Source organism: Exophiala viscosa (genome assembly GCF_022695815.1).
Source record: "Exophiala viscosa unplaced genomic scaffold EDD37scaffold_5, whole genome shotgun sequence".
NCBI classification, from domain to species: domain Eukaryota; kingdom Fungi; phylum Ascomycota; class Eurotiomycetes; order Chaetothyriales; family Herpotrichiellaceae; genus Exophiala; species Exophiala viscosa.
In genome coordinates, this window is record NW_026944357.1 from 1,446,354 (window position 1) to 1,466,260 (window position 19,907).

Sequence of the window (19,907 nt, forward strand, 5' to 3'; positions counted from 1 at the left end):
GCTGAAGGATGAGGTGGCAAGTTCAACAGAAGATAAGCGTGCCCAATCTAGCCCAGACTCTGCTTCGGAAAAGATTCTCGGAAATGCGACAGCATGAGTGATACGCACCCTGGACCTTCACGTGTGACGGTCTCAGATGCGCAAAGCCTCGGCTTCATGGAGATCTGGGTATGCGCCTAACATCGGATATGGTGGCTGCTGTCTTGGACATGAGTTCGGCATCCTGAAGACTCAGATGGTCTTGGGAGGAGTCATCCTTACCACGTGAATGGTAGCAAGGGCCGCACCTTTTTCAGCGGTCTTTCCGCCCACAACCTGGACCATACATGGTCTACGGACGCTCTCCTGAGGGAACGACCATTATTCGATGCTGAGCAAGTACCACCACGAAGGAAATCGAGCCTTGGCCATGGACCTCAACAATCACGCCCGAAAAGACTCGATGAAATTGTAGCAATGTGAGATTCAGAGGCCCTTTACAGCCTGCTTCACGGCAACGCTACTCTCAAGCGGCATAGAATGGTGGTGGAGTTGAAGGCGAGCAGCGGCATTTGTGGCAAGGTCTTCGTGCTGGATATGTGGTAGATATGTGGTAGAACCACAGATTTCGGCGAATTTGATTAAAAGGGGCTGTTGGCTTACATCAAATACTTATACACGCTCTCATAGATTCAGTTCAATCGCGAAGAGGTCGTATCTTTAGATTCATTCTATGATCCTCTACTCGTTACAAGCTATGAGCAGTCTAGCAGGACGAGTAAATGTTCGGTCAAAAGCAGGAAGCCCTTACAATGAACTCATTCAGATTGTAAAGAGCTTCATCGAACTCGAGAAGCACCAATATCAACAGATACCACATCCGCCTGGGCAGCGCTCCCGCACTTCAACGCAGACGGAGTATCCTCTCGGAGGTAACTCAAGCAGAAGGATTTCTGGAAAAAGTGAAGCTGTTGGAAAGGGTGTCCAGCAAGACATTCGTTCTACTGGTCTTAAAGGCCGGCATCACGCACCAAAATTGTGCTCCGCACCGTCATCCTCATCAACACTGCGTGACTCCAATCTGACACACTTTTTTTTCAATTCCTCACGACGATTTACGAAAGTACACCACAATCCAGACACCCCGCCAGCGACACCGTTACAGACTCGACTCCGCCCAGACACAGCGAGGAGTACTGAGGGCGTACCCTCTCACCATCAACAGCCCACAGTGCTGCAAGGACCTGCAAAACAGAATACACTCTACTTCAACAAGTTTCCTCCTTGCTCAACCACAAACCCGAGCAACGAGGACGCCTTTCCTGCAACCCCCAATACCAGCAGATCAATGACGTCCGAGTCGTCATCCTCCACACCGGCACAGCACAAACCTCTCGTTGTTGGCCGCACAAAGCCCCAGCCCGAACAATCCACCTCCTCCACGACAATGGCCACTGAAGCCCAAGTCCCCGCCGATGTCAAGGCAGAACTCAACCACGAGATTGCCGAGAATGTAAAGTCCAACACTGTTGAGGCCGCACCCGCAGACCCTCCAGCGGCAAGCACAAAGAAGAAAGAAAAAGCACCCAAACAGCCTAAACAACCCAAAGCCGCACCGGCCGCCGCACCTCTTTCTCCAGCCCTCATTGACCTCCGAGTCGGCCACATCCTCCGCGCAATCGCCCACCCCAACGCAGACAGCCTGTTCGTTTCGACGATCGCAATGGGTGACCCTGAGGGCACAGAGCACACCCAAGTCGACGAGGAGACGGGCAAGGTCGTGCGAACAGTATGCTCGGGTCTGAACGGGCTTGTTCCCTTGGAAGAAATGCAGAATCGCAAAGTCGTCGTGGTCGCCAACCTGAAACCCGTCAATATGCGCAGCATCAAGTCCGCGGCTATGGTGTTGGCGGCGTCTCCGGCTGCCGAAGAAGGCGCAGATCCACACGCCGCGGACCGGGTCGTCGAGTTGGTCAATCCACCTGAAGGCGCTGAGGCCGGTGACGCAGCCCACTTCGAGGGCTGGCCGTACGGAGAAGGAAAAGGACCAGAGAAGGTGCTCAATCCGAAGAAGAAGCAGTGGGAGGCCATCCAGCCGGGTTTCTTCACATCGGAGGACCTTGTCGTTGGGTTCGATGCGGCTAAGACTGAGATTGAGGGTTCGGGGAAGGGAAATCTGGTTGTCGAGGGCAAGGGAAAGTGCACGGTGAAGAGTTTGAAGGGTGCTGTTGTACGATGATTTCGAGAATTCTCGTGACGGAAGACATTGGCAGCCCAATCTCAGCTATGATGGAAAGAGTCAGGCTGACTCAACGGACCATCGCGCCGCATGGGCAACATTCCTGGCACTCAGGAACGACCGTCTCATGAAGTGAACAGCATAGGCAAGCCTGTCATGCACCGAGAGGCCTGTGTGGACGCTGGTGCTGCTTCACGGAGCAGTCTCGACGATTCTTGAGAATAGTCTCCCGCAGGAGCATGTCATGGTCCAACGACTCAGGGTCAAAGGGCTGAAGCAATAGGACCTATGCCATGTAGAGAGAATCAAGAGGAGACACCTCAGACCAGGGATTGAAGCACGTAGATAGGCATCAAGACATACGTACAGATCCGCCAAAGATCTTTGTTGAAACGGACAATCATCCGCCAATAGTACTACTTGTGAGCTCCTCCACGTCGGTGTATATCGGTGCAAGACTTTATATGATTCGTATGTCCTCGTAATTAGATATATGGATGCAATTATAAAGCCTGCTCCCTCCGGCAGGCTTATATAAACATGCCAGTTGTATAACGCTGCAAGTCTTCCCAAACCCCATCCTTTCACTGACGCCAAACACCTCATACATAGGTATGCTGCTTTACCCTGATGCCGCAAATTCAATTCACTTCAACAGCGCAATCAGCAGCACGAGAATGACAATTAAGATAATGATCGTTGTCATTCCCCAGTTCTTCTTTGCCGTCTCACTTACGCCCTTTAACCGCCTTTTCGCACCGTCAAGTCGACCCTGGTGTCTATCGACGCCCCGATCGACCTCGTCTAGGAGAGCGATTTGACCTTCGAGCTCGTCGCCGACCTGCATGGCCAGGTGGCGCTGCCGGCCAATTGACTCGCCCAACCGGTCCAGCTGGTCGTCCTGCTCGGAAATGACTTGCTGGTGGTATGCGTGGATTTGCACATTGGACATATTCTGGGCGGGATCGGGGGTTTTGGCACGATCTGAGTCCTCGTCCGTGTATCGTGAGGGGAATAGCGCCGCGCGGTTCGTCTCGTCTTCGGCATCGAGTGATTCTTGCGACGGGTTGTCTCGGAAGCGCACGTTCTTTGCGGCTGCGGCTGACGCGGAGTCTTGTTTTCGTAGATTTGAGGATCTTTGTTGGGAAGGCGACTTGCGAGTCTGAGCGCGTGCAAAGTCCTCTTTCAGCGCCGGGTCGTTCGGCGAAGACAGGGTCTTAGTTGTGCTGGTGTTGGAGGATTCGCCGTGGAACTGGCGTGAGAGATCGGCATATTGTGATCGGAGTTGATCTACGGTCGTGGAGTCGGCGTCAGGTTTTGAGGAGACGGTCTCGATGCCTTTGCGGAAGGACTCTAAAGAGCGGGTGATGTTCGAGTCTTGGGATGGATTGGGGTCGAGATTAAGAGAGATAGCGCGCTGGCGTTCGAGGAGGGAGAGTTTGATGTGGTCAGCTAGTAAGAGAAGTTGGGATGGGTTCGACATTGTGAGATGGGTTGAGGAGAGGTCGAGAGACGGAAGGGAAGGGCGGTAGTTGGGAGAGACGCTGCCTGCTTGTTCGGGGCGGTGCAGGCTGCGGTGGGATCTGCTATACTGACAACTCGCAGCTTAAGCGGATCGGAGATGGCTGTAGGCAATGTTGCGCTGAGGAAACTCGGGGTGTACAGGGCGAGGCTTTATGTCGTGGTTTGGTCGAACATGGACCAGCATGTAGGTCAATGGTCAGCTGGAGTGACTTCGATAGAAGCGACGATTCCGGCAATGAGACGGGCTTGGCATCGTTCATTCCGCTCGGGGATGCTGGTGGTGCTGCGGGTAGTGACAGCAGGTACGAGGGCTAGGGCTGCCCCTCTACCACACAATAGCCCTTGCAGCCTGCGTTCGCCTTGATCCAATCAATTCTCCACACGTGGATCACGACTTATCCGCCTCGGCCTTTACAGAGGGCTTGTACCAACTTCAAGCCCAGCGACGACTTTACTCTTCAACAAGTCCTCCCTTCGTTCCTCCTTCGGAATGCAGAAACGTTTATGAGACCTGTGCAAATGGAAGACGGCCAGCCTACATATCCCGTCGGGGAAGAGACTCGCAGCGAAATTCCTCCCAGTCCCCGTTCATCACACCTGGAGACACTCTTTGCTGAGTTCGCTCGGACGCGCCCGAGGATCTCACCTTCAAGGACACCATCCTTACGATCTTACCGTCATGTCCGAAATGTCTCCCACAACCAGAATGGACCAAAACTTGATCTTCGAGCCCTCGACTATGTAACAGAATACGATTTTCATCTGATGTGTCCTATATGTCACGTTCCCTTCCTAGACCCGGTCGTGCTGGATTGTGATCATACATTCTGCAACTCCTGCCTGAAAGAATACAGGGAAGGCAGTGGCAATGGGCCGCGGTCGGAATGTCCCACGTGTCGCACATTTCTGTCGGCAGGACCACGCAAAGCATCTCGACTAATTGTCAATATGTGTAACGAGATCAAAGTCCGCTGTCCGAATGAGGACTGTGAGGAGATTGTTCTCAGAGGCGTTGTCGAATATCATGCAGTTCGGGAATGCCAACATCAAAAATTCCAATGTCCTGATCCGCAATGTGGAAAGGTGGTCAAGAAGAAAAACTATGTCCCGAATCAATGCATACACACTTCCAACATCGAATGTGATTGCGGAGCGGTGATCCAACTCGGAAGAGGAGGTTGGCGAAAGCACAAAGACGAGGAATGTCCAAATACTGTCGTGAAGTGTCAGAACTGTGATGAACAGATGGTAGCCGAGGACCACTCTGAAGAAAGGACCAGTCACGTCTGCAACCATGATGACCGGCAAGCATGTCCAGGAAGAACTTACGGTTGCCTGGATGAGGTCACCGCAGAAGACCTTGACGCACATGTGAAGGCATGTCCGCTAGCCCGTCTGGCTCCATTCCTTCAAAAGCAGTCCAAATTACTACACACTCTCCAAGACCAATTGGCCATGGCCAAGGTGCGTCATGAAGTCCTCGAAAATGGGCTGCAAGAGATCAGCGACATGATCGGCGACCGGGTTCTCCGGTACTTGTCTCAATCGGAATCACCTGCTGCGGAAGCATCAGACATTGAGGAGATTGAACGAGACCCCATTCCATCCGCAATTTCCCACCGGGATCTCCTTATGCCAGCACACCTCCGAGCCTTGACACCTTCACCAGACCCTGATGCTGCTTCCATCTCGCAGACCCAGCAGCACTTGCTTGCCCTTCATGAGAGTCTTCGTGGGAATGTGTCGAACATTGAGCAGGATATTGCTGCCCTCCACAACAACATCGCCGATCTTGATGCCCGTACATCGATGCAATTGATGAATGAGACCTTACGGGTGAAGGAGGATCTGGCACATACTAATGCCGCGCTTTTCAGTACTAGAGCGCAAGTCCAGTGGCTTCTCAATCGAGAACGAATAGGACAACAGCAGCAAGCCATGGGGATGCGTGGTCGAACATCTTCTGCTCAGCCTCAACCATCGAACCAGGCGCACAGGGGCTCTGTGTCCGATGACGCCGAAGGTCCCCATCTTGGAACGAGCGTCGACAGTCAACCCTCATCGTCAAGCCTCGCACCTAGTCCAAACTTCCGGCCTCAAATCAGGCGACTAAGTGGAGGTAGTCAAGAGAGAGTCAAATTATAATGGCAATCGGAATGAATGCATGAATATTGATGTCCAGCATGCGTGCTGCCACTCACTTCTGTCTTCATTCAATGCTTCAATATTCATTGACAATAACAGACGATCCCTACGCCGAGCAAATACCCGCCTTATCCTTGAGGGCTCTTGGCCGAAGATCGTCCAATTTCCCTATTCGTGTCTAGCCTTGTGCCCCTCTCCTGTTCCGCATGGAGTTGCCTAATTAGATAGCGATAACTGAACGGCCCAACCCGGTTGCGTGCCCTTCTGCCCTCTGTAATCTATCCGGCGTGCACTCGAGTAAGCTACCGCGAGCGTGAGCTTTTGATAAGGTTAGTAATTGGTGTCTCTGGACTGGATTGGTCACTTTGTCCAGCATGCTCAACGTAAGTTGGCGATACGAGGTGAGGCAGAGTTCAATCGGCATGAGGACATGTGCAGAGGGCAGAGTTCAATCGGCATGAGGACATGTGCAGAGCCATGTTGAATTCGATGAATTAGGTAGGAGAGTTGGTTTTCTACTCTCGGACGGTTCTGGTCTAGATATAGCACGCATGTGCTCCTGATTCTCCGACGTAAGAACTGGACTCGTACAGACATACAATCACCAGAGTTGCCAACTTGCTTGTCGCTCGAGGTACTGAACAGGTAGAGCGAGGCTGCTCACCACTTTCGCCAGATTATCGCAAGTCATTCCTGAAAAGAGCCGCCTCGTTACGTCTCGTGGGATATCGACGCATTGCAATTAATTACAAGGAGATACTCCAGCCTCGAAGGCTCCATCAGCATCTGCTACAGTGATTACCACAAACCGCAGGCTGCAGGAAATCTAGCGCCTGTTCCAGCATCTAGCACGCCGTCTTGAGACGCCAACGCGGCCCATCCCCGTTGCTGCACACAACACAACCTCAAAATGGGCAACAGCAGGAACCTCGAGTACCCCAAGACTCCAATCAACAAAGTCAATCGGTACAATGTACGAGGTAAGCATCGCCTCTCTTTCCCCTTCTAGCACCATCTCCCTTTCCACCCGTCCCTGACATGTCGTAGAAACCTACGACCTCGAGCAAATCCACAGCATAATCAACGACAGCACCTTCGTCAACGTCTCATTCAACACGCCTGACCCTGCCAATCCATTCCCCATCACACTCCCCATGGTCGGCATAGCAGCCAGCTTCGAGCACCCATCCGCCGGCCTTGGTGAGCCCCTCGACGTCTATGTCCACGGGTACGTTTCAGCACGTATGATGAATCTCTCACGCACTGGCGATAAAAAGGGGTTGCCCGTAACCATCTCCGCCACGAAAGTCGACGGTCTGATCCTCACGCTCACACCCTATACGCACGACGTGAATTACCGCTCCGCCGCGTTGTATGGGTACGCCAATGTGGTCACCGACGAGGCCGAGAAACTCTGGGCCATGGAACAAGTGACCAACAGTGTCGTCTCGGATCGGTGGCGACACACGCGCGTCCCGCCTATCCCAGCTGAATTATCGAGTACGGCGATCTTGCGTGTGAGTGTGGTCGGCGGGAGTGGGAAGATTAGGGTCGGCGGACCGCGTGATGAGAAGAAGGATCTCGATCAGGAGGAGTTGCAGGATAGTATTTGGACGGGTGTGATTCCTGTGTATGAGCATTATGGTGAGCCGGTGCCGTATAAGACGAACCGCGTCAAAGATGTGCCGGAACATGTGGTGGCTTTTGCGATGGAGATGAGGAATAGGAATGAGAGTTATGCGGCTGATGCGATTGCGGATACTTCGCAGGATTAATAATGGATCTCTGGAGGAGAAGCGTGGACATGAGTTTGTTGCAGTAATGATTGATATCTGCTGGTCTGTGACTGGGATTAGTGATGACTTGCCGGATGCCGGAGATTTTTGGATAAGTCGTATTATTTCCCACTTCGGTCCTGTACTGTGGTGTCTTGCGAGTTCCGTACTGTGAGGAGATCTAGTACGGCTGCTTCCACTTGTTTGCAAACCTCGTCATCGGATAGAGGAGCCTGTAGGTGGAATTTTCGTGCCTCTGCTTTGTCTTGTGTGGCTGTCATGTCTCATTGTGCCTCCTCGACACCACTGTGCGTAGTTGGGAGACAGAGATGTGGCAGAAAGCAGGCCAGTCTCAAGTCGGTCCATGGCAGAAGGGCGCGGCCGCGCCCTTACTCCTGCTCTTTCTGACCAAGTCGTCTTCTGCTTCGATATGTGGAAATTATGAAACCGAATGACCACTTGTGAGTGAAGCTCACCTGTCATATCAGGCATGCTGATATAATTAATTGTTCACACAAATCCATTGACCTCTTTTGATGTCCTGTCGCCAACCTCGAAGAATCCACGATCAGGTTGCCACGATTCATTTGTGTTAGAGGAAATGATGCTCTTCTTGTATCAGTCAGTCCTTCGTGCCTCCCTTGCAACCCCTTCATCGACAGACGCGTTTTGTGAAGATTGGCAAAGCAAGCAAGGGGCCATGCCAATCCTTCGGATCCAGTCCTGTACACAATCTTCTCGAAAGACGGACATAAACATTCGAATCTCCCTGCCGTGTAACGTCGTCACCGGCATTTTAGATTGGCCCAAACGGGTGTTCCTCCCTCCAGCCATATTGTGACTCGTACAGTTGGACAAGACAGCCCCGTCCGCGGATCGCCCCGAGGAATGGGAAACACGGACACATGCCTGCAGGCAAGTTTCAGGTGGTCATGGCGCCCGCCGTGTTCCCAAGGATGTGTCTCTTGTTATAAGCACGCGCTTTCTGTGTAAGGGCGAGATCACCCATCCTATAGATAGGTCAGCCTCGATCCACTGCAAATGATAAACCTCGGGAACAGACAAAGAAAGGCACGCGATATGTCTTTCCTCTCCGTGGAATGGGGACAATGAGCCGCAAAGCTTGCCACACTCCTTTGACACTGCTCAAAGACGTGTGTTCATCCTGCCGACTTGTGGTTTTGCTCCTTGTGAATTGCATCCTCCGCGACCTAATCGACGCGATGGCCGCGCCCTGAGCTCACCGTCGTTATATCGTGCTTTCGCGCGTTCTTCCCCTCGTTTCCCCTCGCTTAGTCGGCGAGGAAGTCACTCCTTTGAAGCGTTTGGACCGTTGCCGCGCCCCTGTATATTTTCTCTCACCGTTCAGTCACCGACAAAGATCAGCTCACACCATCACCAACAGATCTCAGACAGCAAACGAGAAACAATCAGCAAACAACCTTACCTTTGCAAACAAAAGCACATATCATTCGAAAAGAATCCACCTCGAGCTTCCTTACCTCATTCTCCATGGTGTCTTTCCAGGATCTCAAAGCCATGATGATGGACAAGATTCGCTCTGGCCGCGCGTGGATCAGAAGCAAATTCAGTCGCAACACCAGCACCAGACCAGTCATCGTAAGTTGGCATCGCCAGACTCGCCGAGTATAGAGGCTGACGTGTATCCAAAGAGCAACCCGACCGACTTCCGTCGTCAAGACGTTGACATCATGTTTGACCACGAAGGGTAAGATAGTCCTTTCGATCTTACTGACATCTTCGCTGACTGGTACTCCTAGTAATGCCACGATCGTGGGTCCGATGACTTATGGAGAACCACGACCAGCGCCGCCGTCGCCACACGTGACTCAGGCCGGCAGCATTCACGAGCGTGAGGACTAAGGCAATATCATACCTACAAACCGTCAGTGTCAAGTTGAATGAAAAGGACATCATGACGAAGAATTACCTTCTCAGAGCTTCATGCTCAGAAGCAGAATTGGACACATACTTGGGCTGGCAAAACCCTTCTTGCTTAGCTGAATCTTGGGACAACGCCGCCTCCATATAGGGGGCCAAAGGTTGCTTGTGGATAGGGAATGATACACAGTACAAATGAGGCTAGAAAGAATCAGGTCATGAACATTGGGATTTCCTCCAGTCGTGCTTTCTTCTCTTGTTCTTTCTCCAGCTTACGCTTTAAGAAACGGTCGCCGAGCGGCCTTGGAGCAGGTCGAGGTTTCTGGGTGCTGGGCTGGTCATCGATCATGACTTCCGGCGAGTCACGATCAGTTGGTGACCGTGACGACACTGTTCTGCCGAATCGCTCGTGGACGATATTCGCAGATGACCCTCGCATTCGAGGAGATTTGCTAGCCCGTGACAGCGACACTGAGAGAGCATTACCCCGTGCTGTTTCGTTTCGACTCCCAGCTGGATCTTTGCTTCTCTGTATCAAACTACTACTGCTTGTAGTCACGACTTCGGCCATGGCTTCCTCCTCATGATCTCGCCCACGTTTACTGCCATTTGGAGACTTGCTCAAACCCATTCCAGCCTTCGTGTTACTCGACATTTTCTCTAACCCAAGCAACGATGTCTTTTGCTGGTTACCACTAGCCATCAGCGGAGCGAGGCTTGTCCCGGACCATGGATCCACCACTTTCTCTTCCTCTTCCTCTTCAGAATCTGCTCGGCGCGTCACCCGCTGTAACGTATCCTTTTGTTTCTTGTGCAGAGCTGACGACTGCAATCTTCTTGTTGCCTCCTTGGACATTGGCGATGTTGGTGCAGGTAGAGCTTTCGGCGGAGCTTCACGAGCTTGCTTCATGAGTCGCTTGTACTCTGCAAGATGCAAATGCGCGGTATAGGATTTCGCAATGTCTTGGAATTCGTCTTCGACCATGATGTAGATGTCATCGCCATCATAGCCTTCTCGCATAAGCTCCGTGGTAGGTGGCGCTTTGGATGGCGAACTAGATGGGGATCTCGACCCTGACCTCTTTTTGGGAGTTGTGATAGACTGATGGTGCTGAGGTGCTGTGCCTCGTTCATCTGGCGTTTGCCCCCGAGGTGCTGGAGACGACCTGTTCTCAACCTTGGGTCGCTGGGCGGGCGCAGTGCGCTGCTTCTTCGCCGGCCGAGCATGGTCTATGGTCCACGGCAGTGTGCGCGCCATCGCGTCGGGAAAGAGGTGTTTCGTGTTTGTATCTCAGGATGACTTGAGACTCTGACTTCACGGTGGATTGGCACGACTTGGACAACGTTTGATCACAAACAGAACGTTGTGCATCTCTGGTGGACCTGAGTGGACGCGAGACTGGCTTGATCGAGCCTTGTAGCAGTGACACAGACGAAAGCAGTTATATTGGGAGTGAATGGCCGGTCATAGTGGTAAATCATTAGGTGTACAAGGCTGCGCTAGGCATTAACGAACCCCGCTTGACTTGTGCCTGCAAGCCTGCGACGCAAATGCCCTCGATCTCGCCCATCTAACCATCGCAACAAACAAATCGAAAGGGGAAGTGCGCACGCGCACGCAGGACATGATTCATATGTTTGATTGTGTCGTGATAGTCTCATGTCTCCTCGAAAGCTCATGTTCGTAACTTTTTGCTGTATCTAATTTGGGGTATCATCGTACAACCTCCTTCAGTTGCAGGGCTATTCGTGAACGCCTTCAATACCGATGTGACCTGCCCTCAATATCCATAGTGTGCTCTCATTGATGCATCGCCCAGCAATGTCCATCTAATCCTGCCTGTGCGCCTGTTTCAATCAAGCCCCGATGAAGCATCGTGAGGTGTGCCAGGTTCTGCTCCCTAGACCTCACCGGGCTTCTTGGAATTGCAGCTGACAATCTTGACTTTGTCTGCCTGGAACTCTTGGCCACCATCGCTCTTGAATCGTACGTCCTTGACAAGGAACGTCCACACATCGTCGCAGAACCGATATGTTTCCAGATGCCCCTATCATCGCTGTTAGTCTCCAGGGCACACAGCGTACATCGGCTTGCGGACCTTGAAGGTGAGTCTGGATTTGACCTTTTCGGCGAGCGTTTCGGCGATGGAGCGATCGAAGTTTGCGAGAATCTTCATCGCTAGCTGGGGTTCTATCCGTCCATCGTTGATAAGATCATCGATAGTGTCGATGAGTGCCTCGCCGATACTGCAGGATTCCGTCAACAGCCGCTCGAGAACATCGGGCGTCGAACCGAAGAACACGGAAAGTGACACTAAATGAAGAGTAGACATAAGCACCCGTGGAGTGACCTACCTGCTGCCCCGGTAGAGTTCGTAATACTGTTGCGGAGCCGTCATCCTGACCAAGCGCCGGTGTTAACGTGATGCAACGAGCGATAGCGATGCTTCTCGACTCCCTTCGGCGACCTGCACAGGGTCGAGGTGAAACGCTGGAGGAAGTCAAGCCAGTGTAGTGAAGTGGTTGAATATTGGAATGAATGAGTGAGTCGGAATTGTAAAGGCGCAGGCACACCGCGAAACTCTATTGGCCGGGAAGGGAAGCCCCGATTCTGGGCAACCATTGGCTCTTTGTGAATGATCCCTACGCAATGAGCACAAGACATATTTACGTAGTTGGCAGAAGCCGCCGTCACCAAAAGAGATACGATGAGTATGGCTCGAACCTGTAACCCTTCTCTCATCGTTTGGCAGATTGCTCAGTCGACCATACCTGTAACGACACCGGAAACATGTCATTGATACGCAGATTCGTTTCTCGGCAAGGCCTAACATATCAATTCAATCATATCCTAAGCATACAACGACGGGCATCCTCCACGACGTCACAAGCCGATTCCAACAAGAGTACCACCAAACAAAGTGACTCCGAAAAGAAAAAAGCGACCATGGAGAAGCTAAAGTCGGGACATAAGAGCATGGCAGACTTGGATGCAGAGATGCGCGAGGCAATGGAAGGTTTATCAGGCGACGGTGGAATATCTGGAGCAGAATTGGAAGGTGGGAAGCAGATTGGGATGAAGAGAAGTGTCAAGGAGAACATGTTCAGGTATATCTGAGGAGTCGGCTATGCGACAGAGTCTTGAAGAAAGAAGCGAATGTGGGTATCATGCCGTTTGGATCAATGCTGGACTCATGCCGAAATCCAATCAACGACTTCCCTTAGCGAACGATGACCCAGCTGTTTCTTTCATCATACAACTCGTTGACATCGCCGACAAGCTCCTGCACCGAGCTGCCACCAGGGCAATCATACCATTTCCCTCCGTCACGAATGCACCGTACCTCATCAGCAAGCCTCACGGTGCAGCTCTTGGTTACATTGTTTTCTTGACTCCTCACCATACTCGATCGAAGCAACCCGATACCCTCGCCTTCATCACTGATGCAAGAATTGAGCTTGGAGAAATCGATGCCATGCTCCATGGAGCAACTCTCAACCAGATCTCGCTCGGGTATATGAGGATAATCCGAAATCATGCAGTTGGCGAAGCCAAGCCACATCTTGACATCCGGGTATTCTTTGGCGGCGCACAGGAGTATGATATTGCCCAGGCATTCGCTGGGACCATGTTTACACGAGACGGCGTCTGAATTCGGGTCGATGCTGGGAGGCTGGTTAGCCAAAAGGCATTCCTGCAGACGCAACGTATAGTTTACCTTCCAATGAACGACATCGTGAAATCGACCTTCTCACTCACTTGCACCAGGGTTGGTACTACTAGTTCCTGCAGGCAATCCCGGGCATCTGGGCATTTTGACATGATATGGATCTCTAATGGTATCTTTTCTACCTCATCGATAATGTCTGGCTGGGAAGAGGAAAGACTAGGGTCGTAGTGATGATCGTGTACGAACGTAGAGCGGAAGAGGGAGAATAGCGCAAATAGCATCAACACTGCTGGTAAGATACGTTGGATGAATTGGCGTCTGCGAGGATGTACTTCTGCATGTGGTTGTTGATATGAGAGCCGCGAAGGCTCGGAAAGGAGGTTTTTTCCATCGTGCATCTGCGAAGGTAGAGGCGCCATGATGTATTATCTCGACCATGGAACCCTGACTCCGCCAAACGAAGATCAACGATGGAAGTCGAGATGAGACGAAGGATACTTGTCGTCCATACTCTGTACCAGTACGTGGCTTCAGTCGCAAACAAACCGCAGGCAATGACGACTGGCATGTGGTTTGGCTTGGCATATTTGCAGTCGAGAGGGCGACTCCCGAGGTCCCCCATCAACAACTCCCCAAGGACCCTTAGCAGCGGTTTGGCAGCGTCTGTGCCCTATGAAGCCAGAGATAGCGTGCTCTCAGCATCGAGCCATTGGCTACTCTGGTCCCTACGAGGTTACAATATTGATGCACTTGTGTCTTAAGTGCATTCTGCAAGGCATATTCCATACTGCATACTACATTGTTCCTGTCGCTCTTCTTTGTTCCTCTGCTTCTGCTGAATGTCAATGGTGGACTCAGTACAACTGAATGGCCACTGGGCCAAAGGCACCTCCAAGCGTGGCCGGCGGGCTCCTCGGGCCAGACGCCGCGCTGCCGTTATCGCACTCCTGCATGGGTCTTCAAGTGGAACACTAACAAAACACTGTCTGTCTGCATGTCAAATCGCTGCTCTTTGACTCGTCTGAGATCCATGAAAAGCCTCTTCTGAGGCCGATGGCCATGTGGCAGGAGACCCTGTTCCGCTAGCCCTTGACCGTTCTGCTGGTGATGGCCAAAATCGAGGCGCATCCTCCCCCATCAAACGCGGGTCTAGCCTCCATAGGACCCAAAGACTCTCCACGCAACCGTGAGCCTGCCGAGCTGATGGGCTCCATTGGCTGAGGGGTCTGTGCGATGCCGGAAGGACCAGCAAACAACACCAGAACTGGTCAATTGAGGCTGACTACCCATACTCTAGGTTTCTCCCCTTTCTGCCAGCGTCACATCCGTTCTCCTCAAGGTCACATCTGAATCACCAAATATTGGGATTCTGCAGGTTCATACTGTCAACTCGACCGCTTCGGTACTTGAGTGTTGGACCTTATCATACTTGAAGCCACACCCCTCCTCGTCCTTCTTATCTTCACAAGCGGCAGCAACTTGGATCAACGATTGTTTTCGTGTTGCCTGTTCAACTTTGTTTTTATTCTCCGATGCTGATCGGCTTGCCTCGCACGTGAGTAGCTTTCTGGTCCTGTGCATCAACAGGGCTTACTGCAGGCAAACGATTGCAACAATGTCTGAATTGGCCTCACTACAATCTCTCAGCAATGACAGTCCTCCACCGGACGACCTCGAAGCCGAACTGGATGCGTTCCTGCAACCGCTCCTCATCGACGACGGCGTGGTCCATAATCTCGCCTATCAATTCTCTAAGGTGTACGAGGAGGTGGCATTGCGCTCCGACGAGCAGTTTTTGCCCACTCCAGTGACTCAACTACCGTCAGGACAAGAGACAGGTCAATTTCTCGCCATCGATGTCGGTGGCACCAACTTACGGGTCGCCTTCATTGAGTTGCTGGGCGATGCTGACGATATCGCCACCACCATCAACGGAGCGGAACGGTCACGTGAAACCCTCCGCAATGCTCAGCGACCACGAGTGCGCCGCACGTTGGAGAAGGCTTGGCCAATCGGCGAGCATTTGAAGATGGACAAGACCGAAGACCTGTTCGCCTGGATTGGCGACTGTATTGCAGAGGTTGTAGGTGATCGGCTCAGCTCTGACATGGGGAAAGTTCCCGTTCCCGAGGAACTGCCAATGGGTATCACTTTCAGTTTTCCGATGATGTAGGTATTCCCTTTCAGCCATGTCTATCCCACTGACACGAAGCCAGACAAGATAAGCTAGCATCGGCAACACTTATGCCTATGGGTAAAGGCTTTACCATCAGTTCCGACCTGGACTTAGGCTCCACTTTACTGCAAGGCTATGCGCGCCACACGCGAAAACAACCACCTTCAGAGTCATCGCCACGCGCAAAGAGAAGAAGGCTGGGACCATTGCCTGACCTCAAGATCGTAGCTATCACCAACGACACCATCGCTACTCTAGCATCACTGGCGTACAGCGTCAAATCTTTGCCTAACTCGCGAGTTGTGGCTGGTATCATTGTTGGTACGGGAACCAACGCCACGATTCCCATGAAGTTCTCCAGTTTGGGCGGCTCCAAGGTTGAGCCAATCCGACAGAATAAACCTGAAGCGACAGAGACCGTGGTGAACACCGAAGTCACCATTGCAGGCGCATGCGGGCCATTACAGGCCGTCACCACGGAATGGGATCAACAACTTGACGCTGCTTGCGCTCGACCTGGCTTTCAACCACTTGAATACATGACTGGAGGCCGGTATATCGGTGAGCTCGTCCGCATCATATTCCACGACTACATGACAAGGGCACACAAACCACCTGTGCCTTCAACTTCTTTGCCAGCAACAATTGTACACCCATACAGCTTCACTACCACTTTTGTTAGTGCGGTGGTCGCACGAGCCCGGTCAAATTCGGAATTGGCGGGTGAGTTGAAACGTCGGATCCCACCTCCAGAATCATCGAATTGGGGTTGGTCGCCGCATTCGGCCAGTGCTCTGCGCCGTATCGCACACCTCGTTCAGGTACGATCTGCTGGTCTTATCGCAGCGTCGACCGTGGGATTGCTGGCCACGGTTGGCGAGATTGCTTTGTGCGAGCCCGGTAGCCCTGCGTCCCTACCAGACGCGATCTTCTCAAGCGACAGTAAGCCTTCCTCGCCAAAGGCCAGCCATCTGTCACTGCCCTCACGCGACATTCGCGACGGCTTGTCACCAGCTCCTGGTGCGACAGCCTGGAAGTCTGGCCCAGAAGAGTTGGTAATTGCCTATACTGGAGGTATTATTCAACATTATCCCAACTTCAAAGAACAATGTCAGCGTTATGTTGACCGACTGGTGATGAGGGCAGGGCCACAAGATGGCGGGAAAAGTGTTTTCCTACGGGAGGCTCGTGATGGCGGCATTATAGGCGCAGGGGTGTTGGCCGCAATGCAGATGCCGTCGTCGTGACCTTGGCAGGGGTGAGAACGAGAACATATGGCCTGAGTCCTTCAATAGGGATGGCTCTGGAAAGTCATTCGTGGCAGAAGCCCGGCCGCTGGTAGACACGACCAGCAGTATCCATGCCCATCAAGGATTACGATAGGAAGCTGGCAAAGCCAGGAGTAGGCGACTTTTTGACTACTACCAAACGAGCTAAATAGCCGGTTGGCGTTGGTGCACTATTGATCGGCTGCCTCACGGGGCCCCGCACTTTCACGAAGGAACGCATTTATTGACACGAGAGGGAGTATGAACCTGTATTCCTTCCGAGGGACAATAACCAAGGCTATATAGTCGAGTCTACATCACCGTATCAATACGTAGGATGCGCCATGACACAATAGACATTATTGACCCAAGATCGAAAGACCATGGAACACGATTTGATGTGCAGGATCTGTGGGATGAAAGGTATTTGAGTTCTTGTGATCAGACTAGGCTTAAAGGAAAGCGGGATGAAGACCCTTCGATGCTTCGTGCCCACTGGGCCCCTCGAGGTATCTGACGCATTTTGTAGCGAAGAGAAATAAGGGAACCCATGATTCGCCATCCACTTTACTGGTTTCACAGAAGCGAGACTCGAGAGGCGTCAGCCCCAAGAGCCAAAGTTAAGCTGGGATCAAGTCGCCCAGGGCTTCGGCAAGCTTGGACCCAGAACAACGTGGAATTAGCTTGAGGCCGTGTCGCATGACATACGCAGGATGTTTAAGTTGCTGTGGGCGGCAAAGGAATGTGAGCGCTGCTGTGACACTGCCAGAAACTCACGACACAGTCCTGATCCAGAATAGACAAATGAAGAAGAGAGACAAGGGCATTGTAGGTGATACCACCGGTACTCGTATACGAGACTGCTGATCCGGGTAAATTGAACGAGATCCTGGACTTGTGATGTTTTCCAGGGTGCCGGAAACAGGCACTGGGCCGAGTTAACGAGTCAATTGATGGCGTAAGAATAATTAAGTTAAGGAGCATCACCATTTCCCCGGGCACATGGGGGGCGTCAAGTCGCGAAAATGCTTTAACCCAGATCCCCACATACTTCGCAATTCTCTGTCCGCGTGCCCTCGACTCGAGAGTCCAAATCCTCCCTCTGCCGCTTGCACACTCATCATTCACTCTCAACTTCAAATCAACTCACTTCACCCTCCCCACTCGCTTCACCTTCGGGTATTTACCTGCTCTTGCACCGTAAATCGAGTCTCTCGCTATCCCTGAACGACACTATATTAATAACGAGTCGGCGCCGCCAGACCACCGATCTGTGTCTCCTCCTTCGCACTTTCCCACTTGCCACGCCTTTTGAACGGTGTACACTTCACTCAGTTGCGTGACGGTCATGCGCATTGTATCGCGCCTCTGCTCTGCATGGGCTGACATTGACCTCCCTCACGCCTCCTAACCTCTCCCGATCCTCTTCCAAAAATATTCGACTGTCGCAAAAATGAGTCCGATACCAAAGATTCACAATGTCCTGCATTCGCTGCTCAGGCGAGAAGACCAGTCGCAAAAGCCAACCGATCCTCACGCTCTGGCACTCGAAGCATGGGCCGAAGGATATATGATCGGCTCTCTCATTATCCTGTCATGCATAACGTTGGCCAATATGCGTCGAGGAGTCTTGCTGCACAAGTTGATTTTACTCGAGGTATGTGTCTTCCGAATCTCGCCCGCAGTGACCCCATCAAACTCCATAGCCGCTGACGCAGCATATTTTATTTGACAGCTTGTCTTGGGCTACTGGCAAGGCGTCTTTATTCTCTTCGACCCGCCCATCTACGCCTGGTGGCTTAGCGTCGCCGCCATCTTCCTCAACATCTCTTGGTCTTTGCACAATGTCATCGCGTGGATGAAGATCCGGCCCTTTCTCAACAAGACCGCTAGTCGATTGTTCATCGGCACTGTCATTCTCGTTCAGCCATACTGGGTGGTCGAGATCTATGCCAACTTCACTTATTTCCACAATATCAACAATGTCTTTCTGAAGACCAGACCCTGGGAAGCTCTATGCCGCGACCCCTGGTGGGTACTCGCCGCCTGCATCTTGTTCTACAACATCAAGACGAGATATGACCTCTCTATCACTCAGATTGTCCGCATTTCTCCTCGATTTGCCGTGATGCTCGGCGCGATGATTGTCAGCATCTGCTTCATCGTTCTTGACGTCCTGTCCGTGACATCGGCCCTCAAGTCGGCATTGCCCGTCGGCATCAACCCGTTCTGGAAACTGTCTTTCGTATTCAAGTGCTTGACGGATGCAGTGGTGTTGGACGATTTCAAGACAGCCTTGGACCGACTGAGGGCTTTCAAGTTATCCAGGCTCGGCAGCTTTGCTATGGACGGCACGGACACTCGAGCTAAGCAGCATATGGAGGACGTGTCGCGCTCCAACAACTGGCAGACCCCTTCACCCACAGCTGGAAAGGCTCAACCAGTTGGACCCCTACCCTCACTACCCAGAAGTCCAGATGGAGATTACATCAACCCGCAGTGGGAAGACCTCAAACCCCCTCACACGGACCATATCGAAGATGAACGATATGCCACTGTGGCAAGGAATGCATCGCGTGACCGGGACGCAGAGGAAAATCAGTTCGACGTGATCGATTATGCTGACCCTCTTGACCCTCAACGGGAAGCCAGTGACGCTCATATCCTCAAACATCACAGCACTTGGCCTGGAAGAAGGCCATCCGACGAGACTTCCGACGTTGATATCGAGTATGCTTTGGCAGTAAGGCAGGTTACTCAAGAGTCGATGGAGCACGACCGGAAAAAGAACAGGAAATAGGTATCGGCCAGTGACACTTCAGGTCTGGGTACCGGGAAGTCATTACCAATGCTCATGAAGGGCGACTGAGCTGGATCCACGTGTATTTTGTCGAAGGATCACGAATAACTTGAGCAAGGGCGTACGCCCGGTCGAGCATGGAGTCTTGCGGGATGTCGACAAGAAGAAGGGGTCTGCTGGATAGAGAACCAGCGTTGACGATTAATGTGATACCCAGGACGGAAACTTGAACATAAGAATTTCAAAAACGTTGAAAATGTTGCATACTCTCGGCTGTCCTCTGGCAGAGCTTTAGCTGAACAGATGTTCTCCGGTAGTTCGTCCATCCACAGGACCCTTTCTGGGGGTTCGGAAGATTAATCTAATCTGGCTGCCATGCTTGAAACCATGCCTAGCTGATGCCTAGTGGCTCAGATCTGCGGGCACAG

General features: G+C 52.2%; 9 protein-coding genes across 9 annotated transcripts; 5 read left to right on the top strand and 4 right to left on the bottom strand.

Annotated features, from left to right (window-relative positions):
- Positions 1-1,426: 1,426 nt before the first annotated feature.
- Positions 1,427-2,218, top strand: EDD37DRAFT_564309 (uncharacterized protein; the record flags this gene model as incomplete). Its single annotated transcript, XM_062814003.1, has 1 exon — positions 1,427-2,218. One exon carries the CDS (start codon positions 1,427-1,429, stop codon positions 2,216-2,218), a length of 792 nt encoding a protein of 263 aa, XP_062670417.1.
- Positions 2,219-2,650: 432 nt separating this feature from the next.
- EDD37DRAFT_666076 (syntaxin 8) lies at positions 2,651-3,931 on the bottom strand. Its single transcript, XM_062819261.1, has one exon. The coding sequence runs from the start codon at positions 3,699-3,701 to the stop codon at positions 2,865-2,867; it is 837 nt and encodes a 278-aa protein (XP_062670418.1). The 5' UTR covers positions 3,702-3,931; the 3' UTR covers positions 2,651-2,864.
- A 118-nt stretch (positions 3,932-4,049) lies between these two features.
- Positions 4,050-5,955, top strand: EDD37DRAFT_631272 (uncharacterized protein). The gene has a single exon (XM_062816647.1). It carries the CDS (start codon positions 4,247-4,249, stop codon positions 5,885-5,887), a length of 1,641 nt encoding a protein of 546 aa, XP_062670419.1. The 5' UTR covers positions 4,050-4,246; the 3' UTR covers positions 5,888-5,955.
- Positions 5,956-6,641: 686 nt separating this feature from the next.
- On the top strand, positions 6,642-7,770 carry EDD37DRAFT_416474 (uncharacterized protein). The gene is made up of 2 exons (XM_062812523.1): positions 6,642-6,867; positions 6,935-7,770. The coding sequence occupies exons 1-2, from the start codon at positions 6,798-6,800 to the stop codon at positions 7,660-7,662; spliced, it is 798 nt and encodes a 265-aa protein (XP_062670420.1). The 5' UTR covers positions 6,642-6,797; the 3' UTR covers positions 7,663-7,770.
- Positions 7,771-9,501: 1,731 nt separating this feature from the next.
- Positions 9,502-11,000, bottom strand: EDD37DRAFT_416425 (uncharacterized protein). Its single transcript, XM_062812521.1, has 2 exons — positions 9,614-11,000; positions 9,502-9,559 (listed from the first exon to the last, which is right to left on the bottom strand). Exon 1 carries the CDS (start codon positions 10,820-10,822, stop codon positions 9,776-9,778), a length of 1,047 nt encoding a protein of 348 aa, XP_062670421.1. The 5' UTR covers positions 10,823-11,000; the 3' UTR covers positions 9,502-9,559; positions 9,614-9,775.
- A 465-nt stretch (positions 11,001-11,465) lies between these two features.
- EDD37DRAFT_609526 (transcription initiation factor TFIIA small subunit) lies at positions 11,466-11,963 on the bottom strand (the record flags this gene model as incomplete). The annotated part of the gene is made up of 4 exons (XM_062815138.1): positions 11,466-11,612; positions 11,643-11,811; positions 11,858-11,878; positions 11,920-11,963. 4 exons carry the CDS (start codon positions 11,961-11,963, stop codon positions 11,466-11,468), a joined length of 381 nt encoding a protein of 126 aa, XP_062670422.1.
- Positions 11,964-12,785: 822 nt separating this feature from the next.
- EDD37DRAFT_650407 (uncharacterized protein) lies at positions 12,786-13,300 on the bottom strand (the record flags this gene model as incomplete). Its single annotated transcript, XM_062818243.1, has 2 exons — positions 12,786-13,230; positions 13,284-13,300. 2 exons carry the CDS (start codon positions 13,298-13,300, stop codon positions 12,786-12,788), a joined length of 462 nt encoding a protein of 153 aa, XP_062670423.1.
- A 1,353-nt stretch (positions 13,301-14,653) lies between these two features.
- Positions 14,654-16,831, top strand: EDD37DRAFT_416623 (hexokinase XprF). Its single transcript, XM_062812524.1, has 2 exons — positions 14,654-15,404; positions 15,452-16,831. Exons 1-2 carry the CDS (start codon positions 14,851-14,853, stop codon positions 16,656-16,658), a joined length of 1,761 nt encoding a protein of 586 aa, XP_062670424.1. The 5' UTR covers positions 14,654-14,850; the 3' UTR covers positions 16,659-16,831.
- Positions 16,832-18,341: 1,510 nt separating this feature from the next.
- Positions 18,342-19,855, top strand: EDD37DRAFT_631298 (uncharacterized protein). Its single transcript, XM_062816648.1, has one exon. The coding sequence runs from the start codon at positions 18,538-18,540 to the stop codon at positions 19,477-19,479; it is 942 nt and encodes a 313-aa protein (XP_062670425.1). The 5' UTR covers positions 18,342-18,537; the 3' UTR covers positions 19,480-19,855.
- The last annotated feature ends 52 nt before the right edge of the window (positions 19,856-19,907 follow it).